At 33.6% G+C, this 19,449-nt stretch overlaps 1 protein-coding gene across 2 annotated transcripts in view; it reads left to right on the forward strand.

The window, feature by feature from the left end:
* Nucleotides 1–19,449, forward strand: part of GAS2 (growth arrest specific 2) — a 122,378-nt gene that overhangs the window by 47,064 nt on the left and 55,865 nt on the right. For both annotated transcript variants that reach the window (XM_080643008.1, XM_080643007.1), the window contains exons 4-5: nt 838–979; nt 12,710–12,773. In XM_080643008.1, coding sequence (XP_080499134.1) covers nt 838–979; nt 12,710–12,773 — 206 coding nt within the window. The remainder of the gene's footprint in view (nt 1–837; nt 980–12,709; nt 12,774–19,449) is intronic.

Raw genomic sequence — 19,449 nt, forward strand, 5'->3', positions numbered from 1 at the left:
CAAATAAGGCACCCTGGGGCTGAGTATGCCATGGCTGTGCCGGCTCACCGCACAATGCCATGGAAACTGGTTATATTCTATTTAAGAAAAAACCCCACACAACTCTTTATAACACTTGGTATGGTACCAAGAGTGATTTCCTGTTTAAAATTATGAGAAACTGTTAATAGGAAAGTTTATAGAGGTTCACACCTCCCTTATCTTAAGCATTTTTTTTTTATCCCAGAAGAAAAATGGTGTGGAATGTAAATAATATGTTTCAAGATCAGGTAGCAGAAATCCAACCGGAATGATATAACAATATCCTATGATTTAAAAGGAAACAGTCTAGAAGAAAGATGTTAGAGTGTTATTGTTAAAAGATTTTTCATATTAGTTTTCACTGTATATATAGTTCTTGTGTAATTTTTATAGTGTGTACATATGCACCTAAGAATGCAGGTGTGTGTTATATATATTCATATACTATATTTGTGTTTAATTCTTCTTTCATAAATGAGAAATACATTTATAAATACTTTATGAGACATACTGGTGGAAGAGAAGGCCAAAAATAATATAAGAGAAAGGAAAGAGGTCATTCGAGCCAGGGTAGGGATTTATGTATATTTATCATTAGATACTAAAAAACTTGTGTACAGGCACAGATTTTTATAGTCTCTTAATGCCAGCTAAGTTTCATATACGTTTTACTTCCTTTTTATAGTTCTTTACTAACCTATTTATTGACATGAGGTCATCCCGAAGCATTTTGTTGAAAACACAAATGTGTATTTAATGTGTCACTGTGATGGCTTTTCCAGAATTCCTTCAGAGTGAGGTTTCTTTGTTTTTCAGAATCTGCCCATGAAGAAGATTCCATGCAAAGCCAGTGCACCTTCAGGCTCCTTCTTCGCCAGAGACAATACAGCAAATTTCTTATCCTGGTGCCGAGATTTAGGGGTAGATGAAACATGTCTATTTGAATCGGAAGGTTTGGGTACGTATTTTCTTCAGAATTTTAACTGATTAAAAGTATTGTATTTGTCAGTATACCTACCAAAACTATCTTTTCTGTGTGATGTCATTTTACAGATTAACTTAAAAAAAAATCATAGTTTGGTGTAAATGAATTTTTCAAGGTAGTAAAATGCACATCCTCTTACTATTGATTATCTTGGGCGTAAAGGATAGGAACATAAATAGCACAATTATTGTCAAAATAAGATCAAGTAAATACGATGCAAAATTGGGGGATATTTGAAACAGGCAGGGTTCAATTTTCCCACCAGGCTCTAACCTGCACTAGAAAGGAATTAGCTATGTATGTTCTAGCCATAGGAGCACGATTGTCTTTTTGCTTCTCTAAAGGTATAAAAACATCATTTCCCATAAGTTCTCTTTGTGAAACTGAAGTTTGTTCATTTATTTATTTAATTTGTGGAGATAAAAATCAGCCAAGCAAGTAGGAGATTGGTTTAAAAATGTTGAAATAAAAGACAGATAGATAGTGCCCAGACCTACCCAGAGTATTGTGTGTGTTTTTTTTTGTTTGTTTTTGGTGGGTTTTTTTTTTTTTTTGGTCTTATTTTGTTTTATGATTGAATTTTGCCAAATCCACTCCCAGACCATAGAAAGAGCTTTTGCATTTCCTCTGGACAAAACATACAGTTTTCAGTGTTTCGGCATTACTCATGAAATAGAACTGAGTGAGGAAAGGAGACATCTAGATGGGAAAAAGCTTTCGTTTTTTTGCCTGAAGCTTTAAAAAATCAATTCACAAAAATCACATAATACCAACTATCAACATCAAAGTAAGCTGAGCATCCTTCAGAGAGAACAAGTATACAAATTGCCTTCCAAACAGTCAGACTACCCTCGCCCCCAGGGCTCACAAAGCAATATTCTCCTGTTGAACCTAGGAAATTGATGGCAACAGCTACAATGTTCATTTTTTTGCTTTAGGAAATTTGTATTTGTTCTAAGAGGAAATGATATGATATAGAAAAGATTATCATCAAATTTCTGAGAACTATCTCAGCAGAGAAGAAAAACACATTAATTTAGACGAGGAGAACATTTTATACCCGAAAAAAAAAATCAGTAATTGCACAACAGCATACTATGTTGAATAGTGTGCTCCTTGAATGTTCATTATATGAATGGGCTTTGACTGTTCTTACTATTTCCTCACATTAAAGTAAAACAAATTTGGTGGGAGATGTGTGTGTATGTATATACCTCTTTTTCAGTCCATTGTTAATTTTACAGATAGATTTTAACTTTTAGGTTAATAGGGGAACTCTGTGAGTGGAGGATTCTAAGAAAGGAGTGTGGAAGAATTATTTGTGAAAAAATATTCTTGAAAGATCTAGTGTGGGGCAGAAGTAGGTCTACAATTGTTCGTATGGGAAAATAATGCAATAATGAATAAGCAGTAATACAAGAATTAACTCAGTTTCATGTACTCACAACTGCAAACCTACTTTTGCCCAACCCTTTATACAGCTATATAATCAAGTGTGGACAAATAACATCATGATTTAAAATTCTGGAGTGCCCCTACATTACCAACTACTGACACAGATTTGTCAATATATATATTTATGTATATTTACCATTAGATACTAAAAAACTTGTGTACAGGCACAGATTTTTATAGTCTCTTAATGCCAGCTAAGTTTCATATACATTTTACTTCCTTTTTATAGTTCTTTATTATTAATTTATTCATTGTACAGATTTTCATTAAAGAAGCCCTTTTCAGTGGCAACTATAGGCCAAGTGGGTTACTAACTATGAATGTAAATGTGATCTTGTCTCAATTTTTTCATTGTCCATGAGTTTGTTAAACTAATAAAACTTTTTTGTTAGTTAAACTAATATAACTTCTTTGTTACTTAAACTAATAAAACTTTTAGTTGGAATCCAAGAAGGGTCAATCTAATAATAAATTTTCTCTGGAATATATATCACCATAGCCCGAGTTCCTAATGAGAACTGAATGAATATTATTTACCTTGATGGCTTTTTAAAACCCTATTCAGATAATGACTAATACATTTTATCTTGAAACAATCAAGCCTAAAGAAACATATGTAATAATGGTTGTTGTATATAAATAAGTATTCTGCAGCATATACAATTATATCAAGAAGAATTTTGAGATGGCCTAGTTCTTCACTTGAAAAAAAAAGACCTTATAAGAAGAAAGTCCATGAGAATTTAAATATTATAACTGTCAAGTGTTTAGCTAAAATATCTTTGATTTTTTTTATTACCTTCTACCTTGCAATTAAAATGCATAACATATCCATGGAAGTTTAATAAGACCAAGTTTTCAAGCTATAAAATTTAAAAATATTTTTTAATTGTTTAAGTAGCAAATTAAAGCAAACAGGCATTCTAGTTTTCTGCTTAATGAAAAGGTAAATTTGAACTCTCTGCGGCTCAGAATAGGACATGAGGTGATATATAATAGGCCTGGGGAGCTGAAAGAAGGGAGCCAATAATACAGCATTGACTTTAGGATTACTCAGAGAAAGGAAACAGCTGTGCCCATAGATGTTAATGATAATCAAGAGGAAGGGCAATGAGAAATTCCATTTCCCCAAGTGGAACCCTTTCTCCTTGGATTTTTATTATTCACTGTAGGTGAGGAAGTGATCGGGCCTCTGCTGATGGCCTTGGACTCTGTGCTTGCAGAATTGACTTTCCTGCAACAATAACGCTGTGTACTCTGCTTGATGTCTTTTCACACTTCACTTTTGAAAGGGAATTTAGGGCAAGGATTTTTTTCCTTTTTTTCTACCTCAAGATTTCATTTCAGTAGCACACGAGATGAAGAGCATCCTTTGTGTCACAGTGTTTTGAATAGCAAATAAAATGAAAAGATGCCCTGATGAAGGGGAACATCTGTTTGAATGAATGATAAAGTAGATCACTGTGCTTAGTGTGTATCAAGAGGCTTCTGTCTTTAGCTGTTCAAAGGTCTTTGCCTGCATAAAGCGTTCTTATCTTCATGGCAACTGATATGCTACCCTCTGTTGCAGTGCTTTTTGTACAATTATTTTGTGAGAGGATCTTGATTCACAACTCACTCAATCTGTTCTCTTTCCACAACAGCTAATGACAAGAAATCTCAGTGGGTGGGGAAGATATGCCAGGGGTGAGCAGGGGAGTATGGACAGCAACTTATTCCATATGCTCCCCTCATGCTTCTTGTCTTTTGGATTCTTGGCAGATACATTTCTATGCCACATGATAAAATCACATACAGAGTATAACCTGCAATTTATTTTCTATGACATTCTCGATCATTTTTCCTCTGTGAAATGTCAGTTCTTAGATCATAAGTTCATTACTGAAGTATTTCCAAAACAAGCCAATAGAAAGATGGACAAAGGTCTTGAAAAGCCTATTCATAAAAGATTTATAAAAATCCAATAAAGGTATAAAAATGTTTGACACATTAGTAATAATGTAAATGCGATTAAAACTATGAAAATTAGCACAGATTAAGAAAATTGTATGTTTAACATTGAGAATATAGGAAAATAGGATATTCTGTAGATTACTGGAGAAAATTGGAAATTGATATGTCTCCTTTAGAGGGCAATTTGACATTATCTCTCAGAGACCTGAGAAGTGTTCATGTCCTCTTATCAGGTTCTTCTACTTCTAAAAGTTTATCCAATGGAATTAAATGGAGAAAGGCATCAGAATGTCCACTGAAACATTTTTGTAATAGTAAAAAAATATGAAAATGAATTGAATCTATGACATATGGTGATAGCTTAAACAAATTACAGTCATCCAGAGATACCAACAAAAGATAATATCTTTGAGACTTTAAGTTTATGGGTAACTTATGACATACTGTGAAACATGAAGTCACACATTTATATCTAGTAAATAACAAAATATATTTAGAATTTGAAAGAAAGATAAACAGTAGTTGGGTTATAAATGATATCATTTTATTCTTCAATTATCTATTAACTAGGCAGTGAAACGATATGGCATATAATCTGAAACATGAACAATTAATTTTATGTTAAGATACAGTGTGAACCAATTTGCATAGAGAAGTATTTATGGACATAAAAATTTATACATCAGTGTGTTATAAGGGCTGTTTTGTATCATTGAGGTTTCAAGTGATTATAGAATTTTATACTGCTATGGGAACAGATGACATAACTCTTTGTGAGTTCTGTGGAGCATACTTTAGTCTTAAGATTTTACATATAATGCTCATTGACAACCCCAGTTGTTCAAACCATGGTGACATAAAAGTAACTGGAGGAGATTTTATTTTTAATGTCTCTGATTTATTAATAAATCAGTTTCGTTGGATTCCTTAAAAATATTTAGGATGTGCTTTAAGCTAAAAAAGATCAACATGAAATGTTTTTTAAATTTAAAATATGTAGTCTATTGGTCTAAAAATAAAATACTCCCCCAATAATTATTTAAAAAGAAATGAACTTTAATGTAGAATAAAGGGAAAAAAATGTTTAGAAGGCTCTAGTTATAAAAGCATTTTCTGTTTTCAGTTTGGAAGAGATGTAAAATTTCTTAAACTGTATTAATAATTATTCTTCCTAACAGTAAGTGTAATAATTTTTCAAAGGTTAAGTACTTGAACTACCATTTCTAAAATAATGATGAATATTTTGATGTGGCTCATTTTTATTATTTAAATTAAGACCCAAAAATGTATGATTTATTTTCAGTTGTGTTTTGAGGGGTAAAGGAGGGAATGGGAGACATCTATAATACTGTCAACAATAAAAAAAAATAAATAACTTTTTTAAAAGTTGTGTTTTAAGTCCTAAAATTGATGTTCATATGTGATTTTTTAAAGATATTTTAAGTAAGAAGCTAGTTAAATTAGTCATATTCTTATGTGGGAGATTTCTTTTTTATAAATTCCCCTTAGCACACAAATTAGAAATGTCATGTTAGTTTAATTTTTCCCGGAGACCTGTTTATTTTGTGTTATTTGTATGCATTCCAGTAACCTGAGAGATGGGGGGAGAAAAGGATGGGAGGAAATTCTTTTAAAATGCACAGTTTTTTGCTTTCTGTAATTGTGTCAATATCATTATGTTATTGGATGATTATAGGATTTGGAGGCCAGTGACTATTCTTCATCTATTTCTCTGAGAAAGAATCAACTCAGCAAGAAAAGGGTTTGCTATCTGCTGTGCTAGCATGCCAATGTGTGTGATTTGCTTTTTATTTTTTATTTTTATTTTTATTTGCTGTGTTCATGTTTGCTGTGTGGCACTGTCTTCTTTTGATGCATGACTTTGATGTTCAGTTTTACGGAGTCCTTTTGAACATGGGTCAAGCACTGATCTACCTGCAATATTTCTGTGATTATGCTGTATTGAAGTAAAAAGGATTGAGTATGGATTTTTTAAACACTGTTTTCCATTTTATACTTAATGTCACCCGTTGCATCAGAAAAAGAATCTATGCCTGCCTTCCAGTGCTTGATGACTTGATGAATTATCTTTTGTTGTCTAGATTGAGGACTACAAGAGTATTTCTGTAGAAAATGCTACATTATTTTTATTAGTCTTAATGTGGGATAACAATTCCATGAAGCTCTGGGTTATTTAGATTCACATTATTTCTTTCCCAAGAACAATTTATTTTAGACTTTTTTTTTTTACACCTGTTCTTATAATCCTAATTCACTTTTTACTTTTGAATTGAAAAACTCTTTCTAAACTTGGCCATTTTCCCTATGCCAGATAAAACACAAGCGAGAGCAGTATGGAAGCTGATTGAGGGAACTAAATGTCTCCTTGGAATTGTAGGTGTATCAGGACTTGATGGAGTCAGGGTCAAGTGAGGAAAGTAAACAGCTTTCTAATTTTTTCAGATTAAATTTCTTACTGTACAATATTTAATAATAAAAGCTACATGCTCAATGAGAGCTAAATAGTATACATGTGCTACCATTTCTACTCTCCCCCAAACCATCATGTTATAAATGAGAATGCTGGGACCTTGAGAATTCAATAACTTGCCCAATGTTACACAGCTCTCAATGGCCCAGCTGGGATTTTAACTTGGTGCCATTACCTCCAATGGTCATGTCCTGGGTTACAGAAAGTTATGCTTTGAGTTAATTTTGGAAGTCCATATGATTTTTTCAAATAAAAGGAAAAATGAAATATACACAGAATTAGAAAAGATCCTTGCCTCTTACTGCTATTCTGAATGGTAGCGACTGGATCCATTAAATTAACATAGGGTCTGGGTGCTGGAGAAAAAAAGGGTGCTACTTGTGCCAGACACTCTCGATTTAATGGCAAAGGCAATTAGCTATATTTTATTCTATACATCTTCCAATGCTGATGAGATTTTTGTATGAACTCTACACTATGTGTAATTATATGAATGTCATATTCTATTTTCATTGTGAACGATGATTCTGAGAAATTCGGATACACACGCACTCAGCATTAATGAGCTTGCATATTTCTTTCTCTGTGGCCTTTACTTTTGCTCATTAGCCTCCCTCAGGTCAGTCTTTAAGGCACCTAAACTGCTGTGCCTTGCTTAATTGCCTTCTATCTTTAAACTCAAAGATTATTTATTCTTGTATTATCTATTTCCCATACCAACAACTGTAAACCCACTCTCAGCCAGCATGTGATGGCTGTGTCATCTTACTGGGCATCACATACTAAGAGCAGTTTGTTACTGTCCCTTCACTTTGAGGGGTGGCATCTTTTGTACCTCGTAGATCCCAGAAGGAGGAAAATGCCCATCATACCCATTAAAGGCTAATGGAATGCATGACTTACTTCCTCCTTTATTCATCCTCATCACCTCATCATCACCACTGTTATTTGAATATTTTTAGAGCATATATCATATATCAAAACCCTTGCAAATAGTTTTAACAAAATACAGGGGTGGACAGTAGTAGGATTACAGTTGTTGGTATGGGAAATAGATAATACAAGAATAAATAATACAAAAATCAATTCTTGTGTTTCATGTGCTCACAACTATAGATCTACTTTCAACACACACACACACACACACACACGCGCGCGCGCACACACACACACATATATGTATGTTTTCTTCCTAAATATAAATCTTAAAGCCAGTTTCCTTCAAGACCAATCTGAATGTTGTAGCCTCTAATGTATGAAAACTAACGGACAAGACAATTTTTCATGCTTTCATTTCTTTGCTCATCTGTTAAAACTTAATATATTTAGCTAAACTATACATTAATGGCCCAATGCATTTTATCCTTGGGATGCTGTGACATTGAAACTCTACCCTTGGTTTTAATGGAAGGCCTCATTTTCTATTCCTGGAGCTCACAGCATTCTATTTGACATTTGATGCCCAGGAGATTTTTATAGAATCTAGGTTATAAGATTGAGTCTCTTGCCACATATTTTTGAATAGAGATCTGTGTTCCTTTTCCCAGAGGTGTTCTGCATTATACCTTTCTGTGAAATGGCTTTTGATTATTTAAAAAGAAGCCTCCGGTGATTGAAACCCGCACCCCCCCCCCCAAAAAAAAAACCTTTTGCAAAATAATCACCATTGACTGGAGAGCTTTTTATTTGTTTTAAAGAGAATTTGTTCAGAGAAAAGAAAGCAGTAATGATCCCCTCTGATACCTGTAACTCAAAGTGAAAAACCATGTTAATGTTACAGTGATAAAGTGAAAAAATGTTTCCTACTGGAAACTTCAGTGAAAGTGGAAGGTTCTTTGTATTTTTGAAAAGATTACTCAGTAAATGTGTTTAAAATGAATAGGACATATGACTCAATACAAAGGCTTTAGTTCACAGGCAGTAAAAGTTGCCTTTCTAATCACCCTGATAAAGACATGCATTTAGCTATTTAATCTCTTAAAATTACATAATCAATTATAATAACTTATTGAAAATAGACTAATTCACAGTATTTTTATATACTTTATATATATATTTCTTTATTGATTTCAGAGAGGAAGGGAGAGATAGAAACATCAATGATGAGAGAGAATCATTGATTGGCTGCCTCCTGCACCCTCCCCACTGGGGAGCGAGCCTGCAACCTGGGTATGTGCCCTTAACTGGAATCGAACCTGGGACCCTTTAGTTCACAGGTTGACACTCTATCCACTGAACCAAACCGGCTCAGGCTCATTTACAGTATTTAGTCCCACGGACAGAGGAAAATTAATAGTAAGATGTTTGGTGTCTCACAAAATGACTTGTCCTAATGTAATTGTTACGTAAACTTTATACTTAGCACAAAATCATAATGCTTCATGAGATCTGCTTTATATCTATCTGTATATACTGGCCAAATTGACTTATTTAACTTGAAATTTGATTAAATTTAGAATTTACTGTCTCTGGTATAATATAAATGATAAGATATTAAATATAATAGGACCACTCTAAAGTATACAAATCTATCAATAGAAATATGTGTTTTTTTTTTAAATTACGGTTTCTTCCATTGCTTAGTATAGTAACTAACACATTGCCTGGACTGGTGTGGACATGATTAAGTGCACAAAAAATGCTTTTAGGAAAAAAAAGTGAATTAATTTTTACTAAAGCCAAATGATGATCATGCTCGAGTAAACAATTTATAACAATGAAAATAAAACGAACCTTGAACAAATCTTTCCTCATGTGCTTCACACTGTGTTAAGAATAACAATAAATATTATTCTGAATAATATTCACAAAAATATTGTGTGGTACAGAATATTCATTCCCTCAGAAAACTGAGATTTCATCGAATGACCTCCTCAAATAACACAACTAGTGAGTATTAAAGCTCACACTCTCCCACAGCCACTGCACTCTTTCTATCTAGGAACTTGAGATTAGAACATGCCTTAGTACAAAACCAGTCACCTCTTAGGTATAATGTAGATAGTACTTAAATTATTAAATTTAAACTTCATAGCAATAAGGTAAGAGAGTTTGTTTTTATAATGAAATAAATATTTACATAATCTATATCTTGCCTTTTCTAAAAATGCTAGGTAAGATTTTAATCTTTATCAATTAATTCATTGTCACAAACACTATCATCACCACGTAATTTACATCCCCCTAGATATTATGAGATATTATATTTACTGTATAGTTACTCTGATCTAGGCACTGTGCTAATTTATGTACCTCTACAGATTTACCTTATTTATTGCTTACTAACTATCAAATATTGATATTTTTTGGCTATTGTGGTCCAGGCTTGATATACCTAATATTTAAAGAGTCATTAACATGTGAGACAATATTTTAGGTGCATTTTGAAGCAATTTCATTGCTTTATACAGGACAATATTTCCAAAATTACTGGGAAGTAAAATGTTACCTTTCTACTAGCATTTTCCTAAGAAATGATGCTGAGGAAAATGTTTATTATCTTAAATTATATAGCCTGGTTCTGTTAAGGATATAAGTGAAGAATCAAGCTATTTCTTTTTAGTTTGCCAAATTAAATTTTAATGCATCCATGTAGAGTTGACATTTGAGTTTGGACTTAAAAAAGGTGTTTTAAATTGATAGTTCTGTTGAGAAAGCAAAGAAATACACAATAGTGATGCATTCTACATATCACATTGTTTTTCATATATTACCCATATTATTGTTTTTCTTCAGAATGATTATTTTCCATAAAATTTATTTGTTTACATCCAATTCTTCTATAGCCTTCAGAATACGTACAACAAATTGGCTAAGGAATCATTATAGTTGGACAAGTATTAATTTTTATAGTTGGTTATTGACTGTACATTGACATAATTTGATCAGTTCACCAAAATTTTTCATTTTTTGACATTGTTGTCATCAAGAAATGCATGAGATTATATCTAAAGCTCATCATGCTTTAACCACTTGCTTCACACAGCTTTCCTTCACTGAAGATGAGGGTATTAGACAGGACTTTAAAATTCTTCTCCTCAGTTTTCATGTATTCTTTTTTCCCCCACTCAAAAAACTCCTGTTTGTCATTTGGTAGTATGGACAGAATTAAAAAAAAAAAGTTTAAATCAAAAGACATTGATTATTTAGAAAGGAAGATTGATTTCCATTTGTTTGCTTTTGTTTTGTGATGATTGTTATAGGATACCTATGTGATAGGACATTCCATGAGTTACATTGCTCTGAAGTTGGTTTAATATAGCACAAGTTGTGAAGTTTGTATCATTCTAGCCAGAGACAATTAATGGTGCATTTGACACTGGAGGTGTTAAGTATATTTATTTTAAGCCCCTTTAATTAAAAGTAATTTTAGGCTTCCCCAATTAGGATTTTGTGACAATTTACTAAGGGTTAGCTGAAACCAAAATTTGTATTACCAAGATTGGAAATGTTCTATAATCCAGAAATCCCATAGTCAGTTCTGTTTTAATGAACATTGCTGATGGAATTAGAATTTATTTTAAAAGCTTTAAAAGTGACATTTTATAGCAAGATAAAAATTTGTGTCTGTTTAAACCCATGTGAAATCATATACTTACAATTCAAGTAAGAGTATTTTTTTAATCACCACCCATTCCCAACAAGTCCTATAGGTTGTCCATGGACCAAATAGTGCCACTACCTTAATCTGTGTAAATAAAGAATTAAATGTTTAAATTAAAGGAATGGAATATCCAATTATAAAATTGAATGGAATATTCAGTTATAAAAATGGGATATTCAATTATAAAATTCTATGTTTAAGAATTAAATAAATATTATGATTTTTCTTAAAGTGTATTAATAAGCTAATATATTTTTAATCAGAATATTAACTGTGTCTATATAAAGACCATTGTAATGCAATATTTTTTTCCAATATCTGTTGTCTTTATTAGGTTGTATAAAATAACACTTAAAAATTCTCTAATCATGTTTTGAAAAGAGAATAATATAAGCAGTAGATACTCCTCTGGTAGGCTCAACAAATGCAAGTATGATTTGTCAACATTACTGACTGTGTCCAAGCAATTGGTAAAGATTTCTTAAGTAATCAAGTTATATTAGGATAAAAATATCTATGCAAATAGTAGTCTTCTAATTTGTTCATTTTATGAGCAAAGCTGACAGATGGTATATATTGTATATTTCCAAAATCCATCAGTTGAAAGTGTTTCTTTCTAAATTAGCAATCAGATTTTATTAGGAGAGGACATTAAGTTTCAGGGTCTCACTTGTCATCTTGGCTTAAAGGATAACAACAAACTGTGATGTGTAATTTTTATTCTTATTCATTGCATCATTTCTGCCAAAATCGCTAGTGAAGGTAAAGCCAGGATTTTAAAAAGGCCAGTCCTTAAAAAAATAAAAATAAAATAAAAAGGCCAGTTCTTGTTCCATAATCTTGCTGTGTGTTTTAAAATATCTATCAGCTATTTATATCATAATGATAGCCACATATTGACTTACTAAAATTAATTGATGAAAATAATTTTAAGGTGAGATTTCCACAGGTTGAGCTTTCCTGAGACTAATGACTTTGGGGAAGGGTGTTGGACAAAGAATTTTGAAAACTACCTTGAAGATTTAGTAAAGTGAAGTTTTCTGTGAGGTAGGTAGGCTGCCTTTTGTGAATGTTAGAATGAAGACCAGCTAATTTCCTGGGACCAGGCGAGATGAGGGGGTCAATGGCAAGCCTGTTCACCATTGAGCTGCTTTACAATCCCTTCTATTGTAAATATGTCCACCTCTGTCTTGTCTTTCAGTTCTCCACAAGCAACCCAGAGAAGTGTGTCTCTGTTTGCTAGAGCTGGGCCGGATTGCAGCCAGGTAGGTCAGACTACTGCTACTGTGTCAAGACATGAATCATCTCAGCATCCAAGCATCTAAGAAGCTTGATGGTTTTTTATTGCTGATGTTGAGCCTGTTGAGGAGCTATTTATTCAAATATGTACCAACATCTCAAGAGCAGTCATTCAAACTAAAAGCATGCCACCAATGTTCTTACCATTGTGATCTCGTTGTCAAAGCCACTCATATAAACTTTATGTGACAATTACTTTTTCCTTATTGGAAAGTCTATTCCATTATTTCCTTTCCTTAATCCTTCACCCTTCTCTTTCTCTTTACTCTTTACTAATGTTCACCCTCCTCTTTTGTTCATTTTTCCTCATTTTTCTCCACTCAATATCTCATCTCTTAGCTCTTTTAGTTTCTAATTCTGAGTAGGGGAATAGTTTTAAAATTATTCTCCCTATTTTGATTAGGGAAATATATAGAATATTATTATTCTTACATAGAGATATCTTTAGAATCTTAGTCTTCTAGCAAAAAAATAAATAAGAAGCAACTGTAGAAATCATAATTATGGTTAAATAGACAGAGGAAGGGACTTTACTAGCTAAGCTGACTTTATGTCATGTTTTCTTTTGTATCTTGCAAACCATCAAGCAGGGTTTCAGACAGTTCTATGAAGCCCCAAAAATTAGAAATGAAGATTTAAATCTTCGAAGAAGTCTTAATGAAAAATTAAAATTAAGAATAAATTAGGGGTGGGGGTAAGGGGGAGAGATCAACCAAAGGACTTGTATGCATGCATATAAGCCTAACCAATGGACACAGACACCAGGGGGTGAGGGCATGAGTGAAAGGGTTTGGGGGGTAATGGGGGAATAAGGACATATATGTAATACCTTAATCAATAAAGAAATTTAAAAAAATAATAAATTAGATGTTTTCTCATCCAGATCTGGGTATACTTTTAGAGCTGAGATCAGATGAGCCAATAAGATCTCAATAAATGACTTGCTGCCATCGAAATGCTAGATAAAAGAAACATGGGTTGTCCAGAGTTCTTACTTAGCAGATGAAGGAAACAACTTTTTGTTTAGTTGTTTGTTTTGATTATACTGTCAGAATATTCTAAAATGCAGATTATATATTGTTGCTTTAATATTGTAACTATATGAATTAAATAAGCATCATGAATCTGAAAGTTGAGATATAGAAGTAAAGAGAAGAAGTTGCACTATCTACAGAGTTAGTTGGGGATTGTCATTTTATTCTTGTTTAGGTTCTATTATTTGCCTGTTTTCTGGATTTATTTATTTTTGTAAATATACTTTTTGTTATCTGAACACTTCGATTAGGAGACCTGCTAACTGAACATTTTAACTGTGATCAAATCATTAAAGGAGAAGACATAATACCCAATGACAAAATCCCTTTAAAAATCACCTTTCCTCCTGCTCTACATCTGACATAAATTGCCCCTTGCCATAGAATATAAAGCAAATTAAAATCTTGGTTATTAAAAAGGAATCATGATGGTCTGTTCAGTTTCAAGTTAAAGCATGTATGAAGACTTTTACATTTTCCTTTTCCCCCCAAATATTTTAAAATTGAGATTCTGTATTGCTTTTTTTAAAAAAACTACTGTATTGAGATATGATTGACCTACAAAAAGCTGTATGCATTTAATGTATACAACTTGATGAGTTTGGGGATAACTATACATCTGTGAAACTAGCACCATAATCTATGCCATAAACATATCCATCACCTCCGAAACTTTCCTCCTGCTATCTATGATTATTATTACTATTATTATTTATGATAACAATGGGTGTGTCCATTTCTCTCTATACTTATGATCATGCAAGCTGACAAAAGCAGTATTTATTCATGCTGCAAAGAAAATATTACTAATCTCATAAAGGAGTTATCTAAGGAGTAAGATTACCCTTACATTATAATACTCGATTTGTAAATTTTGCTTTTTATTTCCTTCGCCTACGTGAGTGGTGTGAAGTATTGCACACTTTCACTGAAAAAGAGGAAATATGCCAAGAGATTGTTCAGGGTGTTACATTTTGTGTGTCACATAAGGTTAAACAGCTGAAAATGACTTGGGTAGATGGAACATTTACGTGTCAGAGTCTATTGAAGATTCTCTCAGTACACATTTGAAGATTTCTGTTTTTATGGAAGTTCAATTGTGCTTTATAGACAATGGCGAACCGATCAACCCAAATCCAATTTCTTAGCTCTATGTTGAAGCATATTAAAGAGAAAAAAGAAAAATATATTTCCCAATCTCATTTTACTCCTACATTAAGATTATATATATATATATATATATATATATATATATATATATATATGAAACCTTTATTTACATCCTTACTTTGTGCTTCTTTCTCGTTTAACTTCTCCATGGAGGATTTTATAAATTATTAAGGTAAGATAGTTTTAGCCAAAACTAAAAGTGATTTTGGGAGAGCTCTCAAACATTCATTTGTATACACAACATACGACTTTTGAGCATAACAAAGTTCCCAATACAATCTTGTGAGTTTTTATTTTATCACTGGTAGGTGACGCTTTTTTATATTTGATTCTAAACATTTCCTTCTCAAGTTACATAAATGTCATCTTAAAAGCATCAACATCTCTTCAGATATGATTTGCAAAATGTTTCTGGTTTTCTGCTGTGTTCTCCTGCGTGGGATCATTCAGGGAAGCCCTTGGAGAGCTGTGGGCTTCTCCGAGCTCTGAGATGGGAGGATGAGACCACTTACTTTTGTTCTCATGGGTAAAACTTCCTCTTATTTTCAACCAAATAGAGTTATCATCACTGGAGAGTGAAATCCCTCCATTAACGTTTCAGAAACCATGTCAGTTTCTGGGCGTAAAATATGCATGTTTGCCTTCTGAAAAGTAAAACACTCAGCAAAGGGAGGTCAATAAAACCTCACAGATCTTTTTAAGGACAGTGTTTTGATATTTGTTCCTTAAAAAAAAGTTACTGTGAATTTAACTTTTTCTACAGACTGCAGAATTAAGATTGGCTTTACAATAATAGTAAAACACAGGATATTTTGGGTTGGGGCCATAATCAATCATCAACATCATAATGGAGCTTTTTATATTTTTGAGAATTTCCTTGATTTTGAACAAAATTTATGACCACTGAAAAGAAATATACCTTATTTATTTTATTTTTTTAATCTTTATTGTTGAAAGTATTACATATGTCCCTTTTCGTTCCCCATTGACTCTTTATAGCTTGCACCTGCCCCCTGCCCCAGGCCTTCACCACCCTACTGTCTGTGTCCATGGGTTATGCATATATGCATACAAGTTCTTTGGTTGACCTCTTCCCACTTGCCCACCCATCTTCACCTTCCCTCTGAGATTTGACATTCTGTTCCATGTTTCTATAAAAAAAACAACAAAAACCTTTAAAATAAATTTGTTAGTCTCCTATTTCAATCCATGGCCAAACAAAATGTTTCTTAAAATAAAAATATTCTTTTACAAGACATTAATTAATTCATCCTATTTAAAGCACTTCTCTCTGACTACTAAGAATATCATGTTTTCACATGGGTGAAATTTCCTTTCAAATCTAAATCTATCTTTAAATCACTTTAAGACAGAATAAAAATGGGGCAAAAACTATCTTGCAGGAATCTTTAAATCGTTACAAGCCTTAAAAAGGGGCCCTAGTCATTGTCAGTTTTGCTCAGTGGTTAGAGTCCGTCTGTGAACTGAAGGGTCCCAAGTTCATCTGGTCAAGGGCACATGCTGGTTTGTGGGCTCGATCCCCAGTGGGGGGCAAGCAGGAGGCAGCCAATCAATGATTCTCTCTCATCGTTGATGTTTCTGTCTCTCCCTCTCCCTTTTTCTCTGCAATCAATAAAAATATAAAAAAGGGGGTGGGAGGTTTTAAAATTTGTCCCTCTAACTCTAGTAAAACTGGCCCTGGTGTCTTTTGTTTGAAAACTATAGTCTACTAAATAGTTTGAGTAAATGTTCTCATCCAGGACTCAGTTTGGGGCTCAATTATTTTATCTAGAACAATCTCAAAAGTTGTGCCATATGCCAGAAAAACGAAGTCCATGTATAAAATCTCATCATGAAGTCATCGACCCTTCCCTAGCACTTTGTAATATTTTTTAATGAGGCAAAAAAGATGTATTGGCCTTTCAGTATTCACCCTACTTTCTTATCCCTGAAATACACAGATGTGAGGATTTGGTTTTAGGGATTCACCCTTCTTGTTTTAGTTAGACCCTGGGAGCTACAGCAGCCTCCTCTCCCCCAAAGCTCTAAAATCTTGTCCTTGGAAAGGAGTAGAAACCAGTATAAATTTGTGAAGACCTCATAGACAAAAATAGAAATGTGAAGTGGTATAGAGTTAATCATGGAAACCATAATGAAGTGGCCTTTCGGAGCGCAGAAAAAAAAGACTTATTTGTTGTCTAAGTTGGCTTGCAGGTGTGGGCCCCCAACCTAAGGGGAATTTCATGATTTACAGCCTGTTGACATCTCCAGGCAGACAGGAAGGAAGCCAATGAATCGTATTTAAGTGTGCATTTCTGGACTGGCTGACTGTACTTGAGGCAGCCTGAAGTAGCCAAAAGCCAATATAAGCAGAGATTTGGGGCTTAGTGCTGATTTTCTGTGTTCAGCAGCATAGCTAATTTGCAGCTTTCCCGGATAGAAACAGCTCTCCAGGGCAAGGTTCCGCGTGTGACTGTGACCAACTTCATTCAAACTAAGTCCACTTTGTATCAGACGTGGAGTGGGACCTCCTGTCACTCTAATAACATATTATTTTACTTTGTGAAAAAAAGAAACAGAAAAAGTTAGGCAACCTGTTCCTGAAAGGTGGCATGAATCCACCTACAATTACAAATGAAATCATATTTTCCAATTGGCCTGCTTTATGCTTTCACATATGAGGTTTTTCACTCAGTAGTGACTTTTAATTGGCTGTGACTCCTAGTGTTTTAAATTTCTCTACGTTCACTGCCCAGTTTATGTTATTCTCTGAAGAACATTAAACATAACAAATTTTTATACCTTGATGGAACCAAGAATTCAAAGAAGCCTAGGGAGATTAAGAACGGGTTGCCTGCTGAAGTTCATGCAGCCAGCTAGTAGCAAAGCTTAATTTATAACTTGGTCTACTCCACTCCAGCACTGAGATATTTCTGCTATTCCACAATTATAGCAAAATCAATGTAAAGAAAGCCTATAGTAAGGTTTTTTGGTTTTTTTTTTTGGTAAAGGATACAAACAATAGTAATATAAACAATCTTTTTTAAAAAATATATTTCTTTATTGATTTTAGAGAGGAAGGGAGAGGGAGAGATAGAAACATCAACGATGAGAGAGAATCATTGATTGGCTGCCTCCTGCATGCCCCCTACTGGGGATTGAGCTCACAATCCAGGCATGTGCCCTTGGCCGGAATCGAACCTGGGACCCTTCAGTCTACAGGCCTATGCTCTATCCACTGAGCCAAACATTATTGCCCACTGGCTAGGGCAATATAAACAATCTTAATAATACTGCTTCACATCTTAATTATGATGCCGTTATATTATTTAATTTGGTGGTATAATATACTTTAAAAGTAAAAACTGGCAAAAGTACATTAGTGCTGCAGTTTTCTGGTTGTGCAACATTTAAAACATCAACAGCAATCTCAGAGGTTGTGATGTGTCAGAAGCTGCGCTATGAGTGTAACGGATACTGTTTTAATTCGTCCTAATAATATTCAAATACAAGGATTAGAATGTCCATTTTATATTGAAATAAAGCTGAGGCTCAGTAATAATGTATGTGAAGGTGCCCTAATGGGCCAGACACACGCCGGTGTTCAATAGCAGTTGCTTTTCCCACATTCTCTCTCCCTCCCTGCACTGCTACATCAGACCTCTAGGGCAGGCCATTTGCATTTCTGCTTTCCTGATAGAAAGCAGACTCCTAGAGGTTAAGTGATCTGCTAAATTTAAAGAGTAGGTTCATGACACAGTTAGCTCAAGTCTACCTCAGGGAATAATGATGCACAAAGCTCCATATGAGTTTTGTTGGTATTTACCAATGGGAATGAAATGCTGGGTTGAGTTCAGTGTGATTAATTATTATTACAAAGTTTTTTAAAAAAAGTATTCTCATTTTGGATAGGGTTTAAAGTCACCTAGATCATTTTTTTGTAAAGCATTTATGTACGTTTAATATTGGCATGTTTTATTAAAGTGATATGCATTTAAAGACCCCAAACAGTGAAACCAAATACATAATTGGAACTCCAAGTTATCATTATTATGAGAATACAGGACTTTTTTTAATAGTATTAAGTACCTACTGTGTTCCAGGATCCATGCTAACTGCTGGGGATGCTATGAATCAGAGAGTGGTTTCTGCTGTTAGAGGGTTTGCAGTCTGGCACATGATTTAACTCATGTCCCATATGTGGCTAATATGATTAAAAGGTTAAAAATATGATAAGTGGTGGCTAGGTCTTTTAGCCAATGATTTTTGTAACTAAAAATTACTCCATTCATAGAGGCAGTTCTCAAAGCAACATTTGTTCCGTTGAGTTATGCTAGCTTAAACTGTTTTGTACTGAATACTAATGTTTTCCAGCACTCAAAGGGCACCTGACGCATACCACCCATCCTTACCATCTAAATTCTGAAAAAATTAGAAA

Source organism: Plecotus auritus, assembly GCF_963455305.1.
Source record: "Plecotus auritus genome assembly, chromosome: 9".
Classification (NCBI taxonomy): domain Eukaryota; kingdom Metazoa; phylum Chordata; class Mammalia; order Chiroptera; family Vespertilionidae; genus Plecotus; species Plecotus auritus.